A 23,855-nucleotide genomic window follows, 5' to 3' on the forward strand; every position below is an offset into this window, starting at 1 on the left:
AAGGTTTTATCAGAAAAATCAATTATATTTTCATATCAATTTATTTTCCTAGGTATTAATTCTAGGTGATCAATCAAGAATTAATATGAAGAACAACCTAAGATGAAGATCTAGAAAGATAAAGAATCCTAAAAATAACAGATCTAACAAATCATAAAAACCCTATGAAAAATCCTGATCCTAACAAGCAAACTACTCAGACATATTCAATGAAGAACAAAACATAATTCTGAATAATAAGCAATTGAAATTAAAAGAGTAAAAGGGAGTTCAAGAATTCTGCTTCTACAAAGCAGATCTCTCTGTACAAAGCAGATCTCTCTCTCCAAAGCTCTCAAAATCTCACAGGGTTGCAGGGAAATAAAGCTTGCTAGAAAATAACTTAGGTCTAAAACAATGACCCAAAAATCCTATTTATATTCCTAAAAACGCCCAGGGAATAATGATGCAAATATGGAAGATTTTGGGGCAACTTTGTAAATCTTCAAAACTTGTGAGAAAACTTCTGATTCTTCTGCTGGATGATGCATCGATCGACACTATCACTTGCATCGACCGATGCAAGTCTCTGAACTTGTTCCCAACTTCACAGCTTAGCCTTAATGCTTGAATGTGCTCTAAATCCTCATATTTAGCTCAATTATGCTCTCATCTATGCTAAATCCTATAAAGACTCAAAAGACTCTAAAAATACCAAAAAGACTCTATAAATAAGACCTATATCATGGCTAAAAACACCTAAAAACCATGATATATCAGTTTTCATAATTATCGCTTCCAAACTTTGTTGAGAATTATGAATGTTATGAAAAAAATCAATACAATGAAAGTAGGATGTTTCTCTCCAGGTGATGATACATCAGCCTCAACAATGAAGTTGATGTTGACACCTCAGAAAAAATGAACAGCCTATCAAATTAAAACAATTAATACATGTAAGCTTTTTTTTACTTAGGTGGACAAAGCAAATGGAAAACGTTTTGTTGAACACTGCGTTTAATCAATTGCTAGATTTATTTTCTTCTTCGTCGTGATATCAAGCTTGAATGCTCGCTGTGATACCAATCTTCTTCTTCGGCGTGATTTCAGCTTCTTCACCAAATCAAAATCTTCTGTTTTTTTCTCCTTGTTTCTCTTCAATTTTGATTTCATGGGTTTGTTTTTTTTCCGCGAATGGGTTTGAACAAGCTGTATAATTGTAGGGTTTGATTTGTTTCCGTGATTATGAATCGAATTATGAAAAAAGTTTGGATCTTTTTGGGATTTTTCTTTTCTTACAATTGTTGAAATTTTAATGTGGGACAAAGATTGATACTTTATGTTGTGTAAATTGAAATTTTTTGTTTTGTTTTTCGTAGAGAGAAAATTCTCTGGTGAACGTGTGCAGTTTAGCCGAGACCCGTTGCTTCATGTCAAACAGGTATTGAATTTTAACTTTATTTCTTATGTTGAACTTGGCTTTGTTTTCTATTGCTTATGAAACAACTCACTCATCGTTATGTTATTCTCAATAGCAGTCGGTTCAAGTCTCTGAGGATATCCTAAGGCGCTGTAAGGAAATCACAGTTGAGCTTTTTGTCCAAGATCAGAGTTGAGGGAATCGTGCAGCCGAGAGTAAAGTGAGTGTTTGTGTGATTTTTCTCTGTTTTGTGTTTTTTCAGACGAATCTTGTTTTCTCTAAACCACATTCTTGTTTTTGGTCTTATTAGCCAACAAACCAGCCTCAGAATCGTTATTCCCAGCCTAATACCCGTGACTGGCATAGTCGTCCGCAGGTTCCAACCTCTGGTAAAAAATGGTTAAGAGACGACTCTCGTGAACCTAAAAATACATCTCAATGGGTAAGTTTTTCCGTGTCACTTGTTACTTGTTGTTGGCATGCTGTTTTTACTAATTTCATCTTCTTGATAGCGTGATGATGATCTTGTGAAACAGTCTGGTCCTGCTCCTGTGCTGGTGAAAGCAGAAGTCCCATGGTCAGCTAAAAGAGGAGCTCTTTCAGATCAAGACCGAGTCCTCAAAACTGTGAAAGGGTATTTGTCAACAAACTAATAGTAGTCTTTTCTTTTAAGCTTTTGTGCTTGAAGTTGATTGTGATGTATATATTCTGACTATTATGATTTCTCTGCAGTATTCTGAACAAGCTTATCCCGGAGAAGTACGAGCTTCTTAAACGGAGAAGTACGAGCTTCTTAAAGGTCTATTGATTGATTCTGGCATCACTTCTGCTGATATCCTAAAGGTTTATTTTTTTTTTAATTTTCTGATCTCTGTTATTGTGATTCTCTCTCTCTCTCTTCATGGTATTGATTTGCTCTTTACCTTTGATTGCAGGGAGTGATACAGCTGATTTTTGAGAATGCTATACTGCACTCGACGTCCTGCGAGTTGTACGCTTGTTTGTATTTTGATATTAACGGAAAGCTTCCTTCGTTTCCACCTGAGGAACCTGGTGGCAAAGAAGTAACTTTCAACAACAGGGGATACACATTTATGAAATTGCTCAGCAATTGAAGATCCCAAAGAACAAGCTAAAGTATGTTCTTTACTCCTTTCTCCTTATAACCTCTATCTCTCTTTACTGTCAAAGTTGTTGAGTTCATGAGTTTGCTTTGTTTTGTTTCTGGTGTATGTATAGGGGAGTTATCCAATCACTAGAAGGAGATGGTCTAATATAGTACTCGACAATCGATGAGTATCACTTCAATTAGAGTTTGGTTAATCCGTAGATAAAAGAGTCATTAGTATTGTCTGGTGGTTTGAGAGATATTTTCAATTTCTAGAACCTAGGATCACGTTTATATAGCTCACTTTTGTTGTTTCATAGGACAGGTGACCAATTCTCGCTTAGGGGTATACCATTTTTTTTTAACAGTAAATATGTATTTCAATTTAATAGCAAAGGTAGGACTGTTTTTTTTACAAAAAAAGAGTTAATTTAGAAAAAGAGAAAAAAAAACATAGGGTAGTTTTTATAAAATATATAGTAGATACAAAGTCTATGTTTTATATAAATTAGATGAAATTAATGTAAACTACAATTTTAAAATTATAGATTAAGTTAAATGGAATTGATCCGATGGGGTATAAAATGCGATATAAATAATTTTATATTGGAATGCGTTAATTTTATTTTGATAGCAAAGTGATCATAGTAATCGAAATTTTACGTAGTCGATGTCTACATAATGAAATGTTTAACTCGGTAAAACATATTTAATGATTTTGAAAGTGATGATAATAAACAAAAATATGCATTAACAAATAATAAAAAAAAACTGAAAACAACAATATTAGTAATGATCATTGTCATAAACTATATTAATAATGATTTTAGATTACAAACAACATATAAAAATAGTTTTCTAGAAAACACAAAATAAAATATTTTAAAAAAATGAAAAACAATTGAACGGCGTAGCGTGGTACCGACCTAATAATGTTAAAACTATGAGTTAAATTAGAAAACCTAACAAACACACGCAATAACCGTTGACTGTAGAAAAGAAAAAAAGAAACGAAATGGACTTAACATTGGACTAATGTTAAATACATAATAATTTGTATAAAGATATGACAAAACCCAGGTGGACTTAACAATACCCAATATTTATAAATTTAGTAGGGTGTTAAAATAGATAACTGACCCGACCCATACTCACATGGATTTAAGATTTTCGTGGGCAGATTCAACTCGAACCATTTATTATAATGGGTTGAATTTATATACCTAAATCCAATAATATAAAATCTAATAGCTAAATGGGTTATATGGGTTACCCATATATAAATAAAATAAAATAAATTAATTAATATCAAATCCATAACCTATTATATAAAATAGAATTATAAAACCAACAAAAGTTTTTAAGCTTAAAAAAATAATACCTTGATATTAAAATAGAAAAAGTATCCTAATATCCTAAAACCAAAAATCCATAAAACCAAAATAAAAAACCATTCTTAATTTAAAATAAAATAAAACACATGAAACTTTTTTTTTTGTCAACCATTGTGTCACAACTGGCCGGCCCATTAGCCAAATTCCTACATTTGTAGGAAGCGGGACTCGATCCCTGGTGTGATGATGCCTTATACAAATGGACTTACCTCCTGCCACTGCACTAAAGTCACTTCACACTTGAAACTTCTTTAAATGATCCAATTCGATTATTTAACTTCATAGTCTTCATTCTTCATCTTACGTTTCATTTTCAGCAAAAAATAAAAAGTTCACATTTATTTTAGACCATTGACATATATATATATATATTAGTTGTTTACTTTTTTTTTGTTTTTAGCAAAGAAGAAAACTTAGCATTTATTTTATATATTTTACATAAATTAGGTCCAAAAAGAAGATATTTTACATATTAATATATACATATAAATAATTATTTTTGATTTTTTTTATTAATCCATAGGTAACCAATAATCCTAAAACCCACAAACCCATTAGACGACGAACCCATCAAAACCTATTTATTTATTTGGGTATAAAAATTTAACTCATATCCGTTAAAATAATTGACAAATAGGGTAAATTTATGTGACATTTAACCCATGATTTTCAATCCATTTTAACATTCCTAAATTTATGTGACATTATAAAAAACTAGGTTATATTTTATAGTATAAATTAAAAAAATTGTTTATCAAGGTACGAAGAATAAAGTAAAAATATTGTATGGGCTATATTTTTTTATTTAGGATTATACCCGGTCGAATAAGGAAAAGTATTGTATGGGCTTGTCGCTTATGACATTTTTCCTTCAATTTCAATATCGATTTAGTTTGAGTGAGATACTTTTGGGCTTCAACCTAATTTTTTTTTAGTTTGGTCCAATAACAAAAAAACAAAGGATGCATAGTTACAATTTTGAGTCGAGGCAATTTTTGTAAGACTAAAATCATATTGAAAAATGAAAAACAAAACATTGGTTGCCTACACTTTCTCTGCTTATGACATAATGAGGACAAGAATGTTAGATCGAACTTGTAAAAAGGATTTGGATTTTGTTAGAAAAAGGAGAAAAATAATGTTAAAACTATGAGTTAAATTACAAATTAGTAGAAAAACTAAGTAACAAAAGACACTTTTAGAAGTCGTTTAAGTTGGAAATTTATGAATGATGTAGTGAATATATATATCAACGTAGTTACTAACAATATGGCTCTTAAAAAACATTATATACAGTATTGGGGAGTCTTTATAAATCTCTCGCCCCCTCCCCTCCCCCCAACTATTGGGGGGGAGGGAGATGTCGTCTCCCCAAATGGCCAAATCCGTATAACTTCGTCCACAAACTAAATTTTTTCGAGAATATTGGAGAAGCTGAAAATTCTGGTCCCCATGTTTTTTAGTTATACTACAAAATATGACGTGTGCACGTTTTGTAGCTATCGTACTAGTACATAATTCACTTTTGGTCACCTCGTGTCACCTCATGCACAGCCTTGGTATCATAAATTAAACTGGAGTTTGAAAAGTCAAAATGTACATGAGAATTAAACTTCTTCCTTTTTGTTTTTTTTTTCAAGTCAGTTATTATATTATTCGTCCACTGCATCGCGAGAAAGCAAGAAAGATATGTAGGAGCTAGGTGAATGAATAATTTAGACGCATACATGTGTTCTTTAATTTTTAGAGTCACATGAATTGTGAATGAAATCAAAGTTCGGTGCTCGTGGTGGATATTATAAAATTAGAAAAACAATTCTTGTCAAGCCTTTATTGAAAAAAACAAAAAAAAAGTCGGATATTGCTTTAAACAATTTCAGATATATAGAGTTTTCGATAACCAAAAACGCTTCAGGGTTAGGCATAAGGCAGTCATAAACTTAAGCTATTAGTATTTTTGTTTTAACGTACTACTTGCTGGTTCTTTTCTGGGACTGGCTATTGTTTTAACGTACTACTTGTTGGTTCTTTTCTGGGACTGGCTATTGTTTTTTTTTTTTGTTTTTTGTTGTTTAAGTTACCTTTACTAGCTATTACGGATACAAGAAGTAGGAAAAACACAATTTTAGTTGTGATATCTGTAAAGCTGATTCTAAACGATATGATCTCAGTCCGAATGATTGGTCAATTTTAAATTCTTCTGTTGTTCAATTTACGTGACGTTATGTTGTCCACTTCTATCCTCCAAGACTCCAGCTCTGCACAAAGACATACATACGCATATGCATGTGTCATGTATTTTTTTTGTGTGTGTATATATAAATATATGTATACGCACTAAAAGATCAAAAATATACAGTATATATATATGAGGTGCATGTCACAAGATTTTTTTTAGTTTCGAGATATATAGGGTAATTTCGTGAAATTTATAATACATGTTTTTAATAATACATCGAATGATTTAAGAAAATAATGATATGTTCTCAAACTTTACATAAAGATATATCTTTTTTTTTTAAGGTTAATATAAAGATCGTTCTATCCATTTTTAAAAAAGATATAATGACAAATATAAATATAGTAAATCGATATCAGATAATCACAAGGAGAGACGTCTTTCTTGCCAACTATAGATCACAAAAAATGCAACTGTCACCATATCGTAGAACCAGCTTATATCTCTATCTCCATTGGTCTTTTTTACTTTGTTTGGTAAATATAAAAACGCATAAAACACGGAAACACAGAATAATTGTTCTATTTTTTTTTTCCTAATAATTTCCAAATTTTAATCTCCTATATCTCTGCGCAATTTTTCTTCTCCTAATGCATCGGAGAGATAGATCCTTCTGAGTTCTTGCATGGTTCAGGTACTTTCTATCTATCTATTTATTTACTAATCCGACAAAACAAATGTTACATGTTTTGGCATCAGTTTTCATGAGACTTTTTCATTACAAATGAATTTGAATCACATTACTGCAAAAAAATCAAATTTTAAAAATTTTGAGATGTTTGCGTATACGTGCTTAAGATTCAATACCAATTATAAAGCTCAAGAATCTGATTAAGATGATCTCGAATTCTTGATGATGGTGATGACGATCTTTTTTGCTTTCGTAATATGAGGTGTAGGAAAACTATCTTTACCAATTTAGATCCATTAAATACGCATCTGTACATGTGTCATGTCTAATATGTGTAGAAGAAATTCAATTCTGACTAATAGATAATTGATTAATGTTTGTTTAATTTTGCGTGTGTGTGTGTCATATACATTATATACGGGGAAAATGAAAAAGAAACGTCCAAATACCAAATAAATAGAATATGAACTTTTAATCTAATTAAAATAGTTTAACTATGAATCTCATCCTTCGACGGTGACACCATTGGTTTGTTTTTTCCTACTAGCTGGATCCAAAACATTTCGTCTCAGTGTTGTTTACCAATATTTATAAATGGTACACACAAATTGAATATACAATATTCAGAGGAAAAAATCCGCAGTAACCAAGTTTGACGACACAGAGTAGTTGTCAATTTTGAAGAATTAGAGATTTGGAACTAGCTAGAGAAGAAGATTAATATGTTTTTGTTTCTGGTAGTCTATAATTTCGTTTGTAGGTTAGAGTTTTTGAGAGTTTGACAAAAAAAAAAAAAGGTTAGAGTTTTTGAGTTCGATTTGATTTTTGGTTTATGTCGATTGGTTGGATTGTAGATTTGTAGTTAAGGGTATTGTTTTGTGGGGGAGATGCTCTTTAGTTCTAAACGATTTTGAGTTTGAAACCTATCGCATTATTCGGGTTTATCCATATCTTTTGATTTAAACCTGAAATGCTTCAAAAAAATGGGCGCAAGATCCTACGAATTTGAAAAACAATTTCTTAAACGCGGCTCTTAATTTGTATGCCATTTTATATTTTTTTGGGTAGGAATATGCCATTTTTTAGTTGTAAAATGGCAAATATGGCTTAAACAATAGTGGTCGAATGTCAATATTTGAATAGATTGTCATTTAACTTTAACTAAAACGACAATATTTTAGTTTTCAAAAAGTTACCATGTTATTGTGATTTAACAAAGACATTTTTGAAAATGCTATTGTCCGAAATTAGATTTAACGATTTTGAATTGAATAGAAAAGTCTTTCTGCAACTTTTTTAAATGTAGCTACATTATTACGTTTTTCTACACATTTCTTTTTGTTTGCTTCTTAAAATTGATGTGTTGTATATATATATATATATTAATCTTACTTTATTTTAAAACATGTTGACCTTAAATAAATACGTGTTGCGTACGAAGAAGGATCCAATCATCGAGTCTATCTCCCATCGGCCATTCCCATACCTTTCATCTTTGATATTTAGGGTCCACCATTGATATCATGATATGCTTTATCTGTTAATTAAGATCTAATTGTTCTTAACGAATGGTAAATTACTTTTCAGCCATACTTAAAAAACATATATGCATAAATTCAAGAAAAAAAACATATATGCATATCATTTTCAGTAGTCAGCATGTTCAATAATTTACAAAATGTACTATCCAGATAGTACCGGTCCTGATAAACTTTTTTTCTTTTCGGGATCTCATAATGATGTCTTTTTAAATCGTCCAAATATATTTGGAAATATCATTTAAACCATCAAATTGACAAAAGAAAAAAAAATATCATGAAAATCAGAGTAATTTTTCTAATATAAAAATGGAATAAATATATTAATAGTAAACAATTTTTTTTTAATAGTAAATATATCAATCATATAAAATAAAATAAAAATTAGAAAACATAATTTGATATATTGCCTCCTTGTTACTCTTTCAATATTTGTTAAACATGTAGTTCTTTTTAAGTAGAGCCACTTAAGAATATTAGGGGTCCATACATGTGCATTATAATTAACTCGTGTAGAAACATAGCTAGCAGTTAAGTCTGTTTCCAATTATTTTCACAACCACCTTTATAAACTGTGTTTTGAGATGTCTTGAAAACTAAATTTTATCAAACGCAATTTTTTTTCATTAATACTAGTTTTAGCAGTAATTGATTTTAATCTCTTAAAGTTCAAAATGTTTATAACACATAATTAATTTCGGACAGTAAACCAAACTATTTTTTAACAGGCAACACTATTTGGATAATTTATCTAACTTAACTCAAATCAGCAATTCCAACAACAAATTAGAATCGGCCTAAAACGTTTTCATTTATCCAAAATTTTAAAAAGAACAAAAAAATATACATCACTATTTATATAGTAAATAGTAATTGTTTGTATTTTGATTGTTTCCGTTAATTTCAATGTAAAAGCATTTCTAGAATTAAAAAATAAAAATAAATGTTGAATAATAAAAATAGTGGTATATTTAATTTTATGTGAGGTCAAACAACATTTACATGAAAAGAAAATAAAGTATTATTGTAGTTGCAACGTGAAAAAACACAGCTTCTGTTCTCCAATGATACAGGTCTCAAAAGACTCAAAACTCTGTCATGTCTCAATTCCATGAATTATTTATTTAATAATTCTGGCTTTCTGTAAGTTTATATATAAATATGTATTTTTGCTTAACGTAAACCTGTGCTTACCTCGTATTACTTGCTCTCCTCTCAGGCTTAATAATTCTCTGCAAATAGCTGTAGAAGAATCTGAAGATCGATAAAAACAAGATCCGAGGTTTAGCCATACTAGTCCCTTCCTTCATCATCAGTCTATAGAATCACATAAAAAAAGAAGATGGGATTCTGGTCATTGTTGGAGGTGGCTTCTATGCCGGTTATTCAAGTTCTCATCATGAGTCTTGTGGGAGCTTTCTTGGCCAGTGATCGTTGCAAGCTCTTCCCTATTGAAGCCCGCAACACCATGAACAAGGTAAAACAAATTATGATTCCTTGGATCTCTGAAAATATAAATCAAACAATCAAGATTTGTCCCAATGAATTCGAGATATTGTTAGGTGGTGTTTGTACTATTTGCACCGGCTCTCATGTTTGCCAATCTAGCTCGGACGGTCACACTTGAAGACATCATCTCATGGTAATTATTTTTGTTTCTTACCTTTTCTTGGATCATGGTAACTAAGTAAAAACAAAACGGTGAAAAGATAAATCTTCAACGGTAATATTTTTTGAGTGAATATGAAGGTGGTTTATGCCGGTGAACATGGGACTTACATTCCTAATCGGAGGACTTCTTGGGTGGATAGTTGTAAAGATTCTGAAACCACCTCCTTATCTTGAAGGTCTTATTGTTGCAACTTGTTCTTCAGGTAACACCACAAAATTATTTTGACACAGTAAACGTCATCATCATCATCATTGTCAGTATGTGTCAGAGATCTTTCTTTGCAATGTTCTCGTGGAGAAACAAAATTCTATTTTGGTTAATAGGAAACATGGGGAACCTACCAATCATACTGGTCCCAGCAATCTGCGATGAGGACAAAAGTCCATTTGGTAACAGGAGTGTATGCAGAACCGTTGGTCTCTCTTACGCATCTTTCTCCATGGCGGTATGTAATATTGACATTCCTCTCGTGTCTTGACGAAAGTATTGGTATAAAGATGAGGAGAAAAGAGATGCAAAATTGAATTATACACTGGTTATTGTGCAGCTAGGGGGTTTCTACATATGGACATACACATTCCGGCTGATAAAAGGGTCCGCAATGAAAATTCAAGCCATGGAAGAATCTGAGAAAGCCGCAATCAAATCATCCAATAATGACTTAGAGGCTGATCATAAGACCCATCTCCTTAATGCACCCGAAGACAAATTGGTAAAGAAAGGGACAGGGTTTTGGAGAAAAGGAGTAAACTTCCTCCATGAGATATTGGAGGAACTTCTCGCCCCACCTACACTCGGTGCAGTAAGTTCATTTTACTGACTAGCACTGAGGAATATACCAAGAGTCAATGAATTAACCAATGTGACATGTTTGATGCTTTCAGATTATCGGTTTCATCTTCGGTGCAGTTAGCTGGCTCAGAAACCTTATCATAGGTGATGATGCTCCTTTACGAATAATTCAAACCACTGCAAAACTTCTTGGGTAGTTACCACAATCTTATCATTAATTACCTCCTGACGATTTGCATCTTAAGTTACTAACCCTAACCGATTGGTGCAGAGATGGTACCATTCCTTGTATGACTATTATACTAGGGGGCAACCTCATTCAAGGTAAATCCCTCAATACACAGCTCAGATTTCACTATCAATTAAAAAAAAGAACTTAGAAACTTACTGTGGTTCAAATCGAACAGGTTTACGTTCTTCGGCAGTCAAACCGGCGGTTGTAATTGGAATAGTCTGTGTTCGGTACATAATTCTTCCAATTATCGGTATAGGCATTGTACTAACAGCTGCGAGTCTAGGATTACTTCCAGAGGATCCCTTGTTTCAGTATGTTTTGATGCTTCAGTTCACTCTCCCACCTGCCATGAATATCGGTTAGTCATAAATCATCAACTGAACTGAGTTCATGCAAATCTAGAAAGACTAAAAGAACATTATTAACAAGGAAAGACAAATTGAAACCTACAGGTACCATGACTCAGTTGTACAATGTTGCGCAAGACGAGTGCTCAGTTCTCATGCTGTGGACATACTTGGTCGCTATACTGGCCCTCACCGTATGGTCCACCATCTTCCTTCACTTGTTAGTCTAGAGAACCTGCAACTCTACGTGAGCACAAGAAGTTTCTATCTCTCTACGACTAGAAAGACCATGGGGGAAAACAGATGCCAAAGCTCTGTCAAGGGATCTTACCATTCTGTTTGATCATAGCTTGATAGATTTTTTTGGTTGCATTTGTACCTTTCTGCAAGTCTACATTTTTCCCCATCACCCCATTTGTAACGCAAATATTGTATCACGTATTACATCAATATAATGTAAAAGCATATGGTCAAGAAATCAGATGACCAAAATTGATGCACAGCCACTCACATCCATCTATAGATAACATAAATGATGATACAATGTCTTTGACTTCGATAATGAACACAAAGAGGTAACAAACGTAAAACCACCTACACTCTTTTGACATTGGTACACAAGTGAAAGTAAAACTACAAGGTTGGAGAGTTCTACAAGAGAGTGAGTTGGAGTTTTGGTCGATTAGGCTGAGGCTCTACTACCTCCATGTGAATCTTCACTGTTTGCAAGACACTGTAAGATAAACTTCCATCCATCTTAACAATCTTCTGCTTCTCCTCATCTACGTACCAGTCACCAGCTCCTTTCTCACCCTTTGCTGTTAAATAAACAGGTCCTTCGATTCCATACCTGCATAAATTCATAACAAGTGTAAGAAAACAGAATGTGCTAATAGCCAATCCTTTGGTTGGTACACTTTGCACGTAAAATGCCAATTGCAAAGTTTTTCGTGTGAGTTATAATCTTTAAAGGCAAGACATAGTGGCTATGGAAGTAAGAGGAACAGCTGGAGAACATGGTAGATAGTATTTGAAGCTACACTTGATACAAATGCAAATAGGCAAAAAATGGAGAACGTACTTTGGGACGAATACTATAAAACCATTGGATCTTATCTTCACTACTCTTGCCTCTGCATCTGTGGGTCTGCAACATAAACAACACAGTTTCTCTTATCCTTTAGTCTACCGGTCCATGCCTTTAGATGCAAGTACGATTCATGAAAAAAAGACTATCCATACCGAGTTCTGAAGTAAATAAGAGTGTGCAGCTCTACTGAAGCTCGACTTGCCATTTGGGCATTCCTATGCCGATAGTTCAAATCTGAAACAAGTCAATGAATTAGAATACTTAACTCCGATGCATTAGTAAAAGAGAATCATCATCCAAGATCTTTAAGAAAGCAAAAATGGACAGTTGAGTTTTAGCATGTTCTCCTTATCGTCAAATCAGGAAGGGACAAAAGACTCTTTAAGTTTACACATTTTGTCAGAGCACTCAAGATGCTGAAAAATAATAAACCCTGAATAATCCACAGAGGGTAAGTAGAGTCTTACTATCAGCAACGCTAGTAAGTTGAGGTCTGTCTTGGAACACCGTTGGAAGCTTGTAAATTCCTAATGATGCCGCAAGTAACCTATGCACAAAGACATCTAGAACCAGGGAAAGAAACAAGTTTATAACATCTAGCAGGTGAAAACAAAGAAAAGACAAGAGCAATTTTCACTTACCGGCATATCTCCGAATAGGGGATGTAAAATGAGTATACAGGGGTGCTGCAAGCCCATAATGATGATATTCTGGAGGAGTGAGATCCCCACTACAGAAGTACACAGCCTGAGTAGTGATACATTAAAAATATTCAATATGCCGACATCTGTGAAAATCACCAGCAATATAACTGCACTCATTCATGACGGAAGCATTACCTGTGTCATGCACCTAGTTGCCAATATCCTGATGAGCTTATTGAAATATGGATCCTCACCCTGTAGAATTACGATTTTGTTAAGATTGAGCAAAGAGAAAGAAAGCAATTTGAAACAAGGAAGCAAGTTACTTAGCCAAAACTGAAAATTGCATTCATTTATGAGTAGAATAGAACCCAGGAGGTACTCAGAATAGCAAGAAGTGGCTGCAATAAAGACGGCGCAGAAAAAAATAAACTCACCACAGCTCGGTCCAATGAATCAGCTAGAGCTTTAGATGAAGAGACATCTAAAGTAAGCCCAATAGCTGCAGCAGTACGCAACAGTGGTTCAAGCATTTCTCTTGTTGGAGTAGGATGACGCCTGCATGAATAACCAAACCAGATATACGACGAATTACTACTATTTATAACAGAAAATGCAACAAATGCCTGAAAGAGCTAAACACATCCTCAACAGCTACTTGGGATCCCACAATTTTTATTTGCCAAATATGCACAACAGTACCCAATCTAACCAAAAATTTCACACAAACACAATGGTAAACAATTTATGTAACCAGTATAGCAGTATAGGCATCTTTAGCAATTGAAAGCTAAGTTGGTCACATCTACGGAAAAATTGAAATCAGTTTTATGCCGAGAAACCCTTCAACACAAACGGAATGATTGCTATCTTCGAGAAACAGACCACCACTGTAAGAGAAAGCCATTAAACCTTCAAGAACTATAGCAAACTTTACCTTAATAGTGAACAAGAAGGGAATAATTTAAGGATTTGTCCAGCGACTGAAACATTTGCAGCAAGCATGAATTCCTCAACCATTTGGTTTGCTTCCCGAATCTGATACATGCCTGTGAAAATACAGAGTCATGGTGACGAACAACAAACAGATGAATAAATGGAATACATTAGAGGCGGTTGTACTTGATGGGTTTTTGGGTAACAAAAACTAAGAAAATATCGTTCATATTCATCATGAAAAAGCAAATTTTGCACAGAAAACATACCAATGTCAAGAGGATCATGAGTCTCGGTATCAATCTGAAATTTGACTTCAGCAGAAGCAAGAGTTAAGGCTCCCCTATCAATACGCCTTTGCCTCATTATCTACAGGTTTCAAAAAGCAAAAAACAGGTCACAATATTGTGTTCTTTCTATGATTTCTGTAACATATAACAACATGTGCGAGGAGGTGTTAAACCTTTGCCAAAGTATTCATGTTCCTCAAATCTGTAGTTAGGGAGTCTGTCAATCGGCTGCCAGAAAATGAATACATTTGTCAATCTTTGAGCATAATGTAAAGATGGAATCTCAAACAACTCTACAGTTAACAATAATATAAAATAAAATTCATGAATACATTATTAGACAGCTTATTTTTCTTAATAAGAAGAGCAATTATTTTTTTAACAATTGTTGTTACCATATTTCCCACTGTCAAACTAGAGGGCATGAAATGTAAGAATTTTCTTGGGTAAAGGTAAGCTTCTAAGCAAACAAGGCAAATCTATGGTTAAAAAAAGTTTACCTGTCATCCATCCGAGCCTGAGCTTCAACATAGGACAATGCTGCAGAAGACTTGATTATACTCTTCGTGAATCTCGTTGAGATAATCTCGGCGTCAGGGCTCATTTCCTAAATATATGAATTATGCTTAAGCAAACCGTTTACCAACTGGCTAATATACCTCACAGTGACAATTGAAAATAGATAACGCATACCCAAATAACCGAGAATGCAAGCCTTTCCACATCAGCTCTAAGCGAGCAAATATCTGCAAGCAAAACCGTGTTTCATGAGTGCATTGAAATTCAACAGAAAGGAAATGTATTCTGTAAGCAGATATTACCTTCAGTTAAAGGCTTGGGAAGCATGTCAATACGACGCTCAACAAGGTAGACAGATGTGCCTCTTTTTGATGCCTCATCATCCAAAGGAGTACCAGGGTGAACAAAATTTGTTACATCAGCAATGTCTAAAATCATGGTCAAGGATATGCTTTATAGATTCATTCCCACGATACGAAGAGAATACAACGGAACTAGCTAAAAATTCTATAAGAAACATAAAACAGATCACCTGAAATGCACTTTTGGCACTAGATAATTATGATAAATCAAACTATGACGCAAAACGGTAACAGGAGCCATGTCATTGCTTTGGTTAAATATACACCACAAATTGATTTGTAACTAACTGACTCATGATATGTCCTATCTTCTGAGGACTCTAGGATACGGACTCCAAGTTCAAAGTTCCCGTTTGGAAGTGATGTACAGTGTAGTGCATCATCAATATCCTTGCAACCTGTTAGCACCACAAAAAGGTTAATCTGCTTATACACAACTACCGGCAAACTCTGGAAGAAATTTAACTGGCAATCATATACTATCAAATGAGTAGAGAGCTTTGGATACATACCTGGAGGGTCCACACTAAAGACAAGCAAATGTCGTAAGTCTTGCCTAACAGGATTGGATATGTCTTCAGAAGATACAGACCAGGGTAAGGGTGGCAAGCATGCCAGAACTTGAGAAGAGAATGGCGAGTAGTCAACATCATTCTCTATCAACACAACCTGCAGCATCCAGAGGAAAAAGTCTTGATGTTATTTCCAGTTATCAATATCAGTTACTTCCCTAATTAAAAAGAAAATCGATATAATTGTCCTCCTACTCTTGCCCTCCTATCCTAACTCCAACTAGAACAGAACCCCAGTACTTCAATATAATGTTACCTCTGTTTCAGTTTCCCTGTCACCTATCTTGCCGATTAGTCGTACATAATGACCAGAAGGATATCGAGATTGACGGTCCCAGGAATCAACAGCCACTACTATCCTCATATCCAAAAGGTTCTGCAGCTGTCGAGTATTAATGCGAATCTTGGGAATTCTGCGATCTTTAGAGACAAATAAAGCATGGACCGTTCCACCACTACCAGCAGGTAGAGACATCGGTTCAAGAGATCCACAATAGCTGCATGATATCATGCAAATTAGGAACCGTCATTCAGAAACCACGGCTTGAATTAGACTCAAAGAGTACGAATAAACTAAGGAAAAGTAGAGTATAATTGCACAGACAAAAGACACTGAATCAAGAGTATTGAAGATAATCGTTCAGTCATATATGTAGTAACCAGAAACAGGTACCTCTAAGAAGAACATATCAACACGTCTGTTAACATGATCTCATATGATATACTTTTTCTAGTCGTTAAGAAAAAATAAGCAAGAAAACCGGGTTATTATTAAGTAATGGACTTACGAGTGCCAATTTCTACGGATAACACCGACTACACGGCCTGATGGACGAGCAGGGGTAGCATTTTTATCCCCCAAAGTTTCCTGGGATAAATTTGAGCTTCTAGGAGCATCATCAGCACTGTTTGGAGCCAAATGAACAGTATCGTCCTCTTCTTCATCATCTGCATTTGAATTTGATATGTGAAAGAAAGATAGGTTTAACACAACTTCATGCAAGCAGATTACTAGTCTTAAGTTCATGTAGATATTAAAAGAAACCTTCTTCAGCTATAGATAATGCCTTTTCCGCTTGCCATTGATCGCGAGGCAAGAGTTCGACCGCAACAATATCACCATCGAATGCCCTGTTCATGTTGCTGCGCCCATAGATAGTTATCTCTTCGCCAATGCTCTCGCTTCCAACATAAGCTTCGAAAGGATTAAAACGATTGACTCGGAGTTTTCCTTGGTGATATATTCCACGATGTAAACCAGCGGTAATCTCAGACATGGGCTTATGCTGCAGGCAGGTAAAAAGAACAAAATTGGAGACAAAAAGTTTGATGGCAGAATCTAGTTAACAAAATCTGCGACTGAGAAACAAGTATGTTATCTCCATTACCTCTTGGTATATAAGTTTCCTCTTTGAAGGTCTAGAATCATCTGCATCTTCCATAGTTACGTCTTCGTTGGTTGGTTGGGCAAGCAGATCCAGCAATTCAGGTTGTTCAAGTGATTTAACAAAAGCCTCAACTGATACAGACACATTCATTGATAAACTTCAAAGTCAAATAGCAAACACACACAAACGGTCATGCAAAACCGAGCTTTGATATCTAGATTGAAAAAATAAAAGTGATTTACATACTAGTCTCTGCAGATATGCCTTCTTCAGTGGCCTTCCGTTTATTTTCCCTGTCGTTTGTTACAAGCAACACCTGAGATGTGCCCCCTAGATGCTTCTGATACCATAGCGTAGCAACGCGAATAGCTGAGTTCCAGATAAATTCCAAAGTTGTAAAACATCTTCTATGAATTAATACATCATCATTAACAAACAAAGAAGGTGACTAAGTAGTAAATAAAAACCTCTATCGTTGTGGTCATTGGCACTCTCTTTCTCCATGGCCTGCACATAGGTATCCCTGTGGAGAGTTTTAGTAAAGGTGAGCAAACAACAAAGAACACGGATAAAAAAAATGTTTACAGCTTCGTACGTTTCAGTGGTCATAATGAGAACATCTAATCAATATAACAAACAACATTTCACTAATCTGATGAATCTAAAGGCTCTCAAAGCTCGAATACAGTCTTACTTGTGGACATGATTGGAGAAAACATAGAATTGCCTCGTTGGATTGCTGCAGAGAGCTCTGATTCTATTATAAACAGATCTGTTCCTGTTCTTAACCTCGTCCAACACCACAGATAGAACAACAACATTGTCTATAGCCTGATTCTCCAACAAATCAATCTACCAAAACAAAAACAACACATTAATTAACTAATACTATCCACAAAACAATACCAAAATATGAAAGCTCAGAGATAATCAAAAACAAAGGTAAAAAAAAATTACTTGGTGAAGAACGACGTTGGTATCAACAACGAGTAACTTAGGGGAAGACAAACGAGCAGCTGAAGTATCACAAGACTTGCAAGAGAAAGCTCCACAGTATATGTCATCTCTTAGATAAACCTCTCTCACTTGCTGTCGCAGAAACACCACCAAAGAGCCAACAAAAAAGAAGAAGTTAAAATAACGAAACAAAAAAATCGGAAGGAAGACGAAGAAGAAGCATAGAGAGACCTTTTGTATTTTGCCTCCTCTTGTTTTCTTATTGAAAACTTTGCTCTGCAACATCTTCAATTTCAATATCGCCGGTAAAAAATTTCAGTCGTCAGAACGAACACCGAGACGGGGAAGCTATTCAAAACGCCTTTAAACCTAAAGCCAAAGTGACCGACTCCTAATTTGTTTTTCAATTTCAAGCTCCCCTTCAAGAAATGAAACGACGTCGGCTTAAACCGGTTTAGTTATCTTTTTCCAACCGGTTCAATTTGATTAAACCGAAATAAAAACACGCCGGTTATTTTAAAAATAATAATTGTGTTAGAAGAAGAAGACCTAAAAAGGTTAGGTTAATAAACGGCATTGGCTCGGCTCGGCTCGGCTCGGCCGTACGGGTTAGGGCAATGAAGAAAGATCCTTAAACCGCAGCCTCAGACAAAAGCTAGCACATAACTCTACTTAAAGATTAAAATATCGACACAACACACAACTAGTGTGATTCTAGTAGATCACTGTGTTGTAGATTTTTTTCTCGAAAATAATAATAATAATAATTTGTTAGAAGAAGATTCAAAAGCAAAAAAAAACGCGTTATTGGACACGATAGGGGGTGTAGTGTGTGACTTGTGAGGGCAAAGGGGGAGGAGGAGGAGGAGAAACTCGCCGGACACGAGAGATCCCAAAACCGCAGCCTCAGACAAAAGCTTCGTATCCATCGTTGACTTCACCCTCAGGTTAATATTCTAAAACCCCTTCTCCTCTCTTATCTCTTGATTCCCTTATATTCGATGATTGATTTGATTGATTCGTCCTCCTCCTCCTCCTCCTCCTCTGTTTTTTTATTATTCACAGCTTGATCATCATCATCATCATCATCATCATCATCTCTGTCTCTGTTCGGATTCTCCTTAATTGATCTGGACCATGCCGCCGAGATGCCGTTTCCTCCGCCATCTATTCTTCTTACTACTGATTCTCTCACCATGGACGCCTTCTTGCGGCGGCGCTGCCAACGAGGCGACGTATCCGCTCGCGGTAACTCGTGTCGGCTTCAGAACTTTACAAGAATTCACTAAGTGAGTTCCTTCCTTCCTTCCTCCCTCTACATCTTTAGAAAGACATATATTGACAGACAGTTTTAGGTATTTGAAAACGTGATGGAACTAGTGACTTAGGGGTTGTTTAAATTCTTGGATGGCCAGAATTGGTTTTGGTTACCTTTTGATTTACTGGTTGTGATGTTATCTAATTTTCTAATCAGTGAACCTTCAAAGCCAACGACCAGGGGTCATACATATCCAACAGAGCCAAATACCAACTTAGTTGTTGATCGTGATGGGAAAGTGTCTTTAAAGCAGCAAGCATCAAAGCAAACAATATGGTCCTTCTCAACAGGATCCCCACTGTATTCGTTATATCAGGCTCCTCTAGGTGCTAATAACAACACAGAAAATGCTACTGAGATAAGTAGTCCTTTGATTATAGTAGACTATGTGGACAGCTCAACGGCGGCTACGGTTGATGGCTATCATAATTGGGTATGCGAGAGAAACTTTTTTTTTATGCATCTCTCTTTTATACATTGCTGGCATTATGTTAATACATATGTGACATTTTCCTCTGTTGAATTGCAGACAGTTGGGGACTTTTTTAGGCAGAAGCCACTTGTAACGGATGGTGGTGTGACTCTTGGGTCAGAAACAACTACTGCCTATTTGGTTGATGGTGAATCAGGGAGGCTAATCCATGTTTACAAGTCAACCCATTCTTCTGAAGATACTAAACTTAATAATGCTCTGGTGAAGCCCACTAGCAATGTAGATTTTCTGAAGCTACCTCTTCTTATCAGGCGAACAGATTCCAAACTAGAGCATTTTGGTAATGCCACTGGAAAGCTTGCGTGGAATTTTACGGTTTCTCACTTCAGAGCTGCTTTTCTATGTGACCCAGTTTTCAATTCAGGCTATGACCTCGGTCCTAGAATTCAAACTGGAATCTATATGCCATTGCCATGTGGATCACAAATTGACGTTCCTGGCCCTGAACTTGTTATTAGGGTCCCCTATGATGAGCCAATGAAAGTGAAAATGCTACACCTTGAGAGCGAAAACAGCATCATGCTTTCTGAAAAATCCATTGAAGCAAGGAAGTTACAAGAGCAACATGGGAAAAAATATGGATATGTGTTTGGAAAAGTTTTTGAATGGTCATTCGTTAAGTTATTGGTCCCTTTAGTGCTTCTGGGTGTTGTTGTCTCTGTTTTCATTAAAAGGTTTTCGTCGAGGGGCAGTGACTTTAGTTTGAAATCTGGAACTTCCAAAAAGAAAAAGAACCGTAAATCAGGGAATAGGCAGTCAGTTCCCCATGGCCAGGACCAGTTCGAGCTCATTGAAGGAGGTCAAATGTTACTAGGCATCAATAACTTTCAAAGTGGTGCAACTGCTGGGCGAAAGATCGGTAAGTTGTTTGTTTCAAGTAAAGAAATCGCAAAGGGAAGTAACGGAACTGTGGTGTTTGAGGGTATTTACGCAGGCCGGCCTGTAGCTGTAAAACGCCTTGTTCGATCTCATCATGAGGTTGCTTTCAAAGAGATTCAAAACCTCATTGCATCCGACCAACACTCTAACATCATCCGGTGGTATGGTGTGGAGTATGATCAAGATTTTGTATACCTTTCTCTAGAGCGTTGCACGTGCAGTTTAGATGATCTTATCAAATCCTATTTAGAGTTTTCTATGACAAAAATATTGGGAAACAACGAATCTACTGAAGCAGTAGCTTCATATAAGATCCAACTGGATTCGTTGGAGGGAGTTATCAAAGGAAACAATTTTTGGAAAGTCGGGGGCCGCCCTTCACCTTTCATGCTTAAACTAATGAGGTTAATATGAATTCATGCTTTTCTATATATGTCATAATAACATTCTTGAATTTAAGAGATGTTTCATTTGAACATCAAAGTTAGCAACTAGGTTTTGATAAGTCTAGGCTAGATTAGTTTAAACTTTGTTTGCTAATTTACTGTTTAAACTTGCATTCCTAAGGTTGTTGGTGTTTTGATGCAGGGATATGGTGTATGGGGTTGTCCACTTACACAAATTGGGAATAGTTCATCGGGACTTGAAGCCACAAAATGTCTTAATTAGTAAAGAGATGACTGCTAAACTTTCTGATATGGGCATTAGCAAACGTATGTCTAGAGATATGTCATCATTGGGTCAGCTTGCCACCGGTAAGTTCTTTTTTTTTATTATCTTTCTTTGATCCTCAGGTTGGATATGTAACACTTTCAAAAATATGACTGATTGATCTTGCAAAACAAAATTAACACTAGAGAAATACTACATGATGGGATAAGTTGATAAGGACATGTTAGTGTATGATCCGTGGTTGAATATGTGATTTTATATATGAAAAGAGTTTCAAACCACTTTTTAAAAATATATTAGGTTCTGGTAGTTCGGGTTGGCAAGCACCAGAGCAGCTTCTACAAGGTCGTCAAACTCGTGCAGTGGACATGTTCAGTTTAGGTTGTGTCATCTTTTATACTATAACCGGTTGTAAGCATCCATTTGGAGATGATCTTGAACGAGATGTCAATATTGTGAAGAACAAAGTCGACCTATTTCTAGTAGAACACGTTCCAGAAGCTTCAGACCTCATATCCCGTTTGTTGGACCCAAACCCTGATTTACGGTATTGTTATTTTCCTCTCTCATGATTTAAATATTCACTCGACAAAACCTTATCTCTTATTATGTGTTGCTTGCTATTCGCAGTCCGAGTGCAACAGAAGTGGTGGTACATCCTATGTTTTGGGACTCGGAGACGAGACTGTCTTTTCTTCGGGATGCCAGTGACCGAGTTGAGCTTGAAAATAGAGAAGCTGATTCTGAAATATTGAAAGCAATGGAGAGTACAGCTCCAGTTGCTATAGGAGGGAAATGGGATGAAAAGCTAGAACCTGCTTTCATCACAAACTTCGGGTCCTACAGACGTTACAAATACGACAGCATTCGCGATTTGTTACGAGTCATCAGGAACAAGCTGAATCATTATCGTGAACTTCCACCAGAAATTCAGGTTTCATCTTATAATAATTGAATCCCTCAAACACCGTTCGTTACACACACAAGCGTAGACTGATGATTTTTGAAATTCTTTCATGTCTTAGGAACTTGTCGGAACAGTTCCAGAAGGATACGATGAGTACTTTGCCGTACGGTTTCCGAAATTGTTGATTGAAGTCTACAGAGTCATCTCTCTGCACTGCAAGGAAGAGGAAGTATTCAGAAAGTACTTCAAATGCAACATCATCTAAAAGACTGTTTGGCTTCCAGCACTCTATTTGTTTGTTAATTATTGTATTGTTTGTCCTTGTAATGTCACATAAATTAACTACTACTATCTAAATGTTTAGCGTACATCTTAAACTGCAAGATGTAGTATTACTTATATATGTATATAGAGAGTATGTTTCTAGTGACGTATTCAGCAACCAAATAAGATTTGTACAATCGAAATGTTTCTCTTTGTTCTTCTTCTTAGAATCTAGTTAGAGAGAGTATTTACAAAATGGTTAAAGATTAAATTATTAACAACAACATTTTCCATTGTACTTGAGTTAGGTATTAAAAACATTGCACTGACTATTACTTGGAGTCTTTTCTTTTGATCACTTTTATCTTATCTTATATAATATTATTAAAAGAGGAGTACAAAATTAAGAATGTCCAAAATTATAGTTTTATTTACAGCAATTGCCACTGAATTATTCACAAAAGAAATGTTTAATTGAAATTGAAAAGGATAAAATCGGAATTAGAAAACTTAATTAAAAATTAACATGGGATTAGAAAAGGATCCGCGTGTTTTCAAAAAATCCGACCCGTGAGGAAAAGTATTTGAGACTGTCATATTGGGCCTTCGGTCCTACTAACACACATGTAATTTTCTTATTTATACAAATTGAGTTTGGTTTCCTAAACCGGTTTTAATAAAGAAGCTTACTTTATTTGCTTTAGTACTAATACAGTATTTCCATACGGTATTTCGTATATCCAATTGATTAAACATCCACTGCAAATAGAAAATGTGTTCATGAATCATGCAATTGCGTTATAAAAGTAAATAAAACGTGTATCTACAGTATATCCATTTTTTTACTATTTGAACAACTTTAACTAAAGACTAGATTAATACATTAAATCAATTCAAAAGAGAAAAGACGTAAAAAATTATGGGTTATATAATGGAGTGGGTTTAGTTAATCGTAAATTATTAAACATGTGGTAATTTCAAGATTTTTAATAAACTAAAATTATAATATTTATGAGATAATGATATATAAGAAGATTATATTCTCTTTGAAATTATTATATTTATTTGTAAACAATAATTAATTTTAAAATATTTAAACTAAATCTGGTAGCTTACATTGGCAAGACTCATTTGTGTTTCATATATACTACTCTCGGATCGAACAGATCACCCTATAAGAGGAAGTCATAATATTCTCGACCCATCGCA

At 34.9% G+C, this 23,855-nt stretch overlaps 3 protein-coding genes and 1 long non-coding RNA gene across 19 annotated transcripts; 3 read left to right on the plus strand and 1 right to left on the minus strand.

Moving 5' to 3' along the window:
• Nucleotides 1–953: 953 nt before the first annotated feature.
• LOC104767054 (uncharacterized) lies at nucleotides 954–2,831 on the plus strand. Of its 12 annotated transcripts, none has more exons than XR_764169.3 (8): nucleotides 954–1,198; nucleotides 1,359–1,420; nucleotides 1,518–1,619; nucleotides 1,710–1,841; nucleotides 1,936–2,033; nucleotides 2,132–2,242; nucleotides 2,335–2,536; nucleotides 2,639–2,831. It is a non-coding gene; the product is annotated as an uncharacterized LOC104767054 (long non-coding RNA). The 12 variants fall into 12 exon arrangements; XR_015591688.1 differs by having other exon boundaries at nucleotides 954–1,154; XR_015591689.1 differs by having other exon boundaries at nucleotides 958–1,154; nucleotides 1,515–1,619.
• A 3,674-nt stretch (nucleotides 2,832–6,505) lies between these two features.
• On the plus strand, nucleotides 6,506–11,857 carry LOC104767055 (protein PIN-LIKES 5). Of its 5 annotated transcripts, XM_087503231.1 has the most exons (11): nucleotides 6,705–6,774; nucleotides 9,383–9,452; nucleotides 9,529–9,786; nucleotides 9,872–9,951; nucleotides 10,059–10,183; nucleotides 10,305–10,426; nucleotides 10,529–10,783; nucleotides 10,866–10,966; nucleotides 11,045–11,097; nucleotides 11,181–11,366; nucleotides 11,461–11,857. In XM_087503231.1, exons 3-11 carry the CDS (start codon nucleotides 9,652–9,654, stop codon nucleotides 11,583–11,585), a joined length of 1,182 nt encoding a protein of 393 aa, XP_087359357.1. In that variant the 5' UTR covers nucleotides 6,705–6,774; nucleotides 9,383–9,452; nucleotides 9,529–9,651; the 3' UTR covers nucleotides 11,586–11,857. The 5 variants fall into 5 exon arrangements, with proteins under 5 accessions (XP_010489379.1, XP_087359357.1, XP_010489378.1 ...); XM_010491077.3 differs by lacking the exon at nucleotides 9,383–9,452 and having other exon boundaries at nucleotides 6,506–6,774; XM_010491076.2 differs by lacking the exon at nucleotides 6,705–6,774 and having other exon boundaries at nucleotides 9,293–9,452.
• Nucleotides 11,839–18,786, minus strand: LOC104790873 (exosome complex exonuclease RRP44 homolog A). The gene is made up of 24 exons (XM_087503230.1): nucleotides 18,345–18,786; nucleotides 18,114–18,245; nucleotides 17,851–18,008; nucleotides 17,624–17,679; nucleotides 17,403–17,525; nucleotides 17,157–17,287; nucleotides 16,814–17,054; nucleotides 16,557–16,716; nucleotides 16,025–16,265; nucleotides 15,709–15,865; nucleotides 15,526–15,594; nucleotides 15,137–15,262; nucleotides 15,009–15,061; nucleotides 14,816–14,922; nucleotides 14,489–14,543; nucleotides 14,295–14,394; nucleotides 14,027–14,138; nucleotides 13,527–13,647; nucleotides 13,285–13,344; nucleotides 13,087–13,192; nucleotides 12,913–13,008; nucleotides 12,598–12,679; nucleotides 12,437–12,502; nucleotides 11,839–12,205 (listed from the first exon to the last, which is right to left on the minus strand). Exons 1-24 carry the CDS (start codon nucleotides 18,396–18,398, stop codon nucleotides 12,007–12,009), a joined length of 2,805 nt encoding a protein of 934 aa, XP_087359356.1. The 5' UTR covers nucleotides 18,399–18,786; the 3' UTR covers nucleotides 11,839–12,006.
• LOC104767056 (serine/threonine-protein kinase/endoribonuclease IRE1a) lies at nucleotides 18,710–22,849 on the plus strand. The gene is made up of 8 exons (XM_010491079.3): nucleotides 18,710–19,060; nucleotides 19,179–19,402; nucleotides 19,588–19,864; nucleotides 19,961–21,207; nucleotides 21,392–21,558; nucleotides 21,776–22,022; nucleotides 22,106–22,409; nucleotides 22,501–22,849. Exons 2-8 carry the CDS (start codon nucleotides 19,251–19,253, stop codon nucleotides 22,645–22,647), a joined length of 2,541 nt encoding a protein of 846 aa, XP_010489381.2. The 5' UTR covers nucleotides 18,710–19,060; nucleotides 19,179–19,250; the 3' UTR covers nucleotides 22,648–22,849.
• Nucleotides 22,850–23,855: the final 1,006 nt, after the last annotated feature.

This window comes from Camelina sativa, chromosome 19 (genome assembly GCF_030686135.1).
Source record: "Camelina sativa cultivar CO46 ecotype springtype chromosome 19, ASM3068613v1".
Lineage (NCBI taxonomy): Eukaryota > Viridiplantae > Streptophyta > Magnoliopsida > Brassicales > Brassicaceae > Camelina > Camelina sativa.

Bases quoted from the DNA above. Each gene is read 5' to 3' on its own strand.
- LOC104790873 (XM_087503230.1), bottom strand. From the start codon at position 18,398: ATGTTGCAGAGCAAAGTTTTCAATAAGAAAACAAGAGGAGGCAAAATA. The intron at 18,009-18,113 runs GTAATTTTTTTT...TTGTTTTGGTAG, and splicing joins CCAACGTCGTTCTTCACCAA to ATTGATTTGTTGGAGAATCA. The intron at 12,680-12,912 runs GTAAGACTCTAC...GACTTGTTTCAG, and splicing joins ACTTACTAGCGTTGCTGATA to ATTTGAACTATCGGCATAGG.
- LOC104767055 (XM_010491077.3), top strand. From the start codon at position 9,652: ATGGGATTCTGGTCATTGTTGGAGGTGGCTTCTATGCCGGTTATTCAA. The intron at 10,184-10,304 runs GTAACACCACAA...TTTGGTTAATAG, and splicing joins TGTTGCAACTTGTTCTTCAG to GAAACATGGGGAACCTACCA. The intron at 10,427-10,528 runs GTATGTAATATT...GTTATTGTGCAG, and splicing joins ACGCATCTTTCTCCATGGCG to CTAGGGGGTTTCTACATATG.
- LOC104767056 (XM_010491079.3), top strand. From the start codon at position 19,251: ATGCCGCCGAGATGCCGTTTCCTCCGCCATCTATTCTTCTTACTACTG. The intron at 19,403-19,587 runs GTGAGTTCCTTC...TTTTCTAATCAG, and splicing joins ACTTTACAAGAATTCACTAA to TGAACCTTCAAAGCCAACGA. The intron at 21,208-21,391 runs GTTAATATGAAT...GTTTTGATGCAG, and splicing joins TTCATGCTTAAACTAATGAG to GGATATGGTGTATGGGGTTG.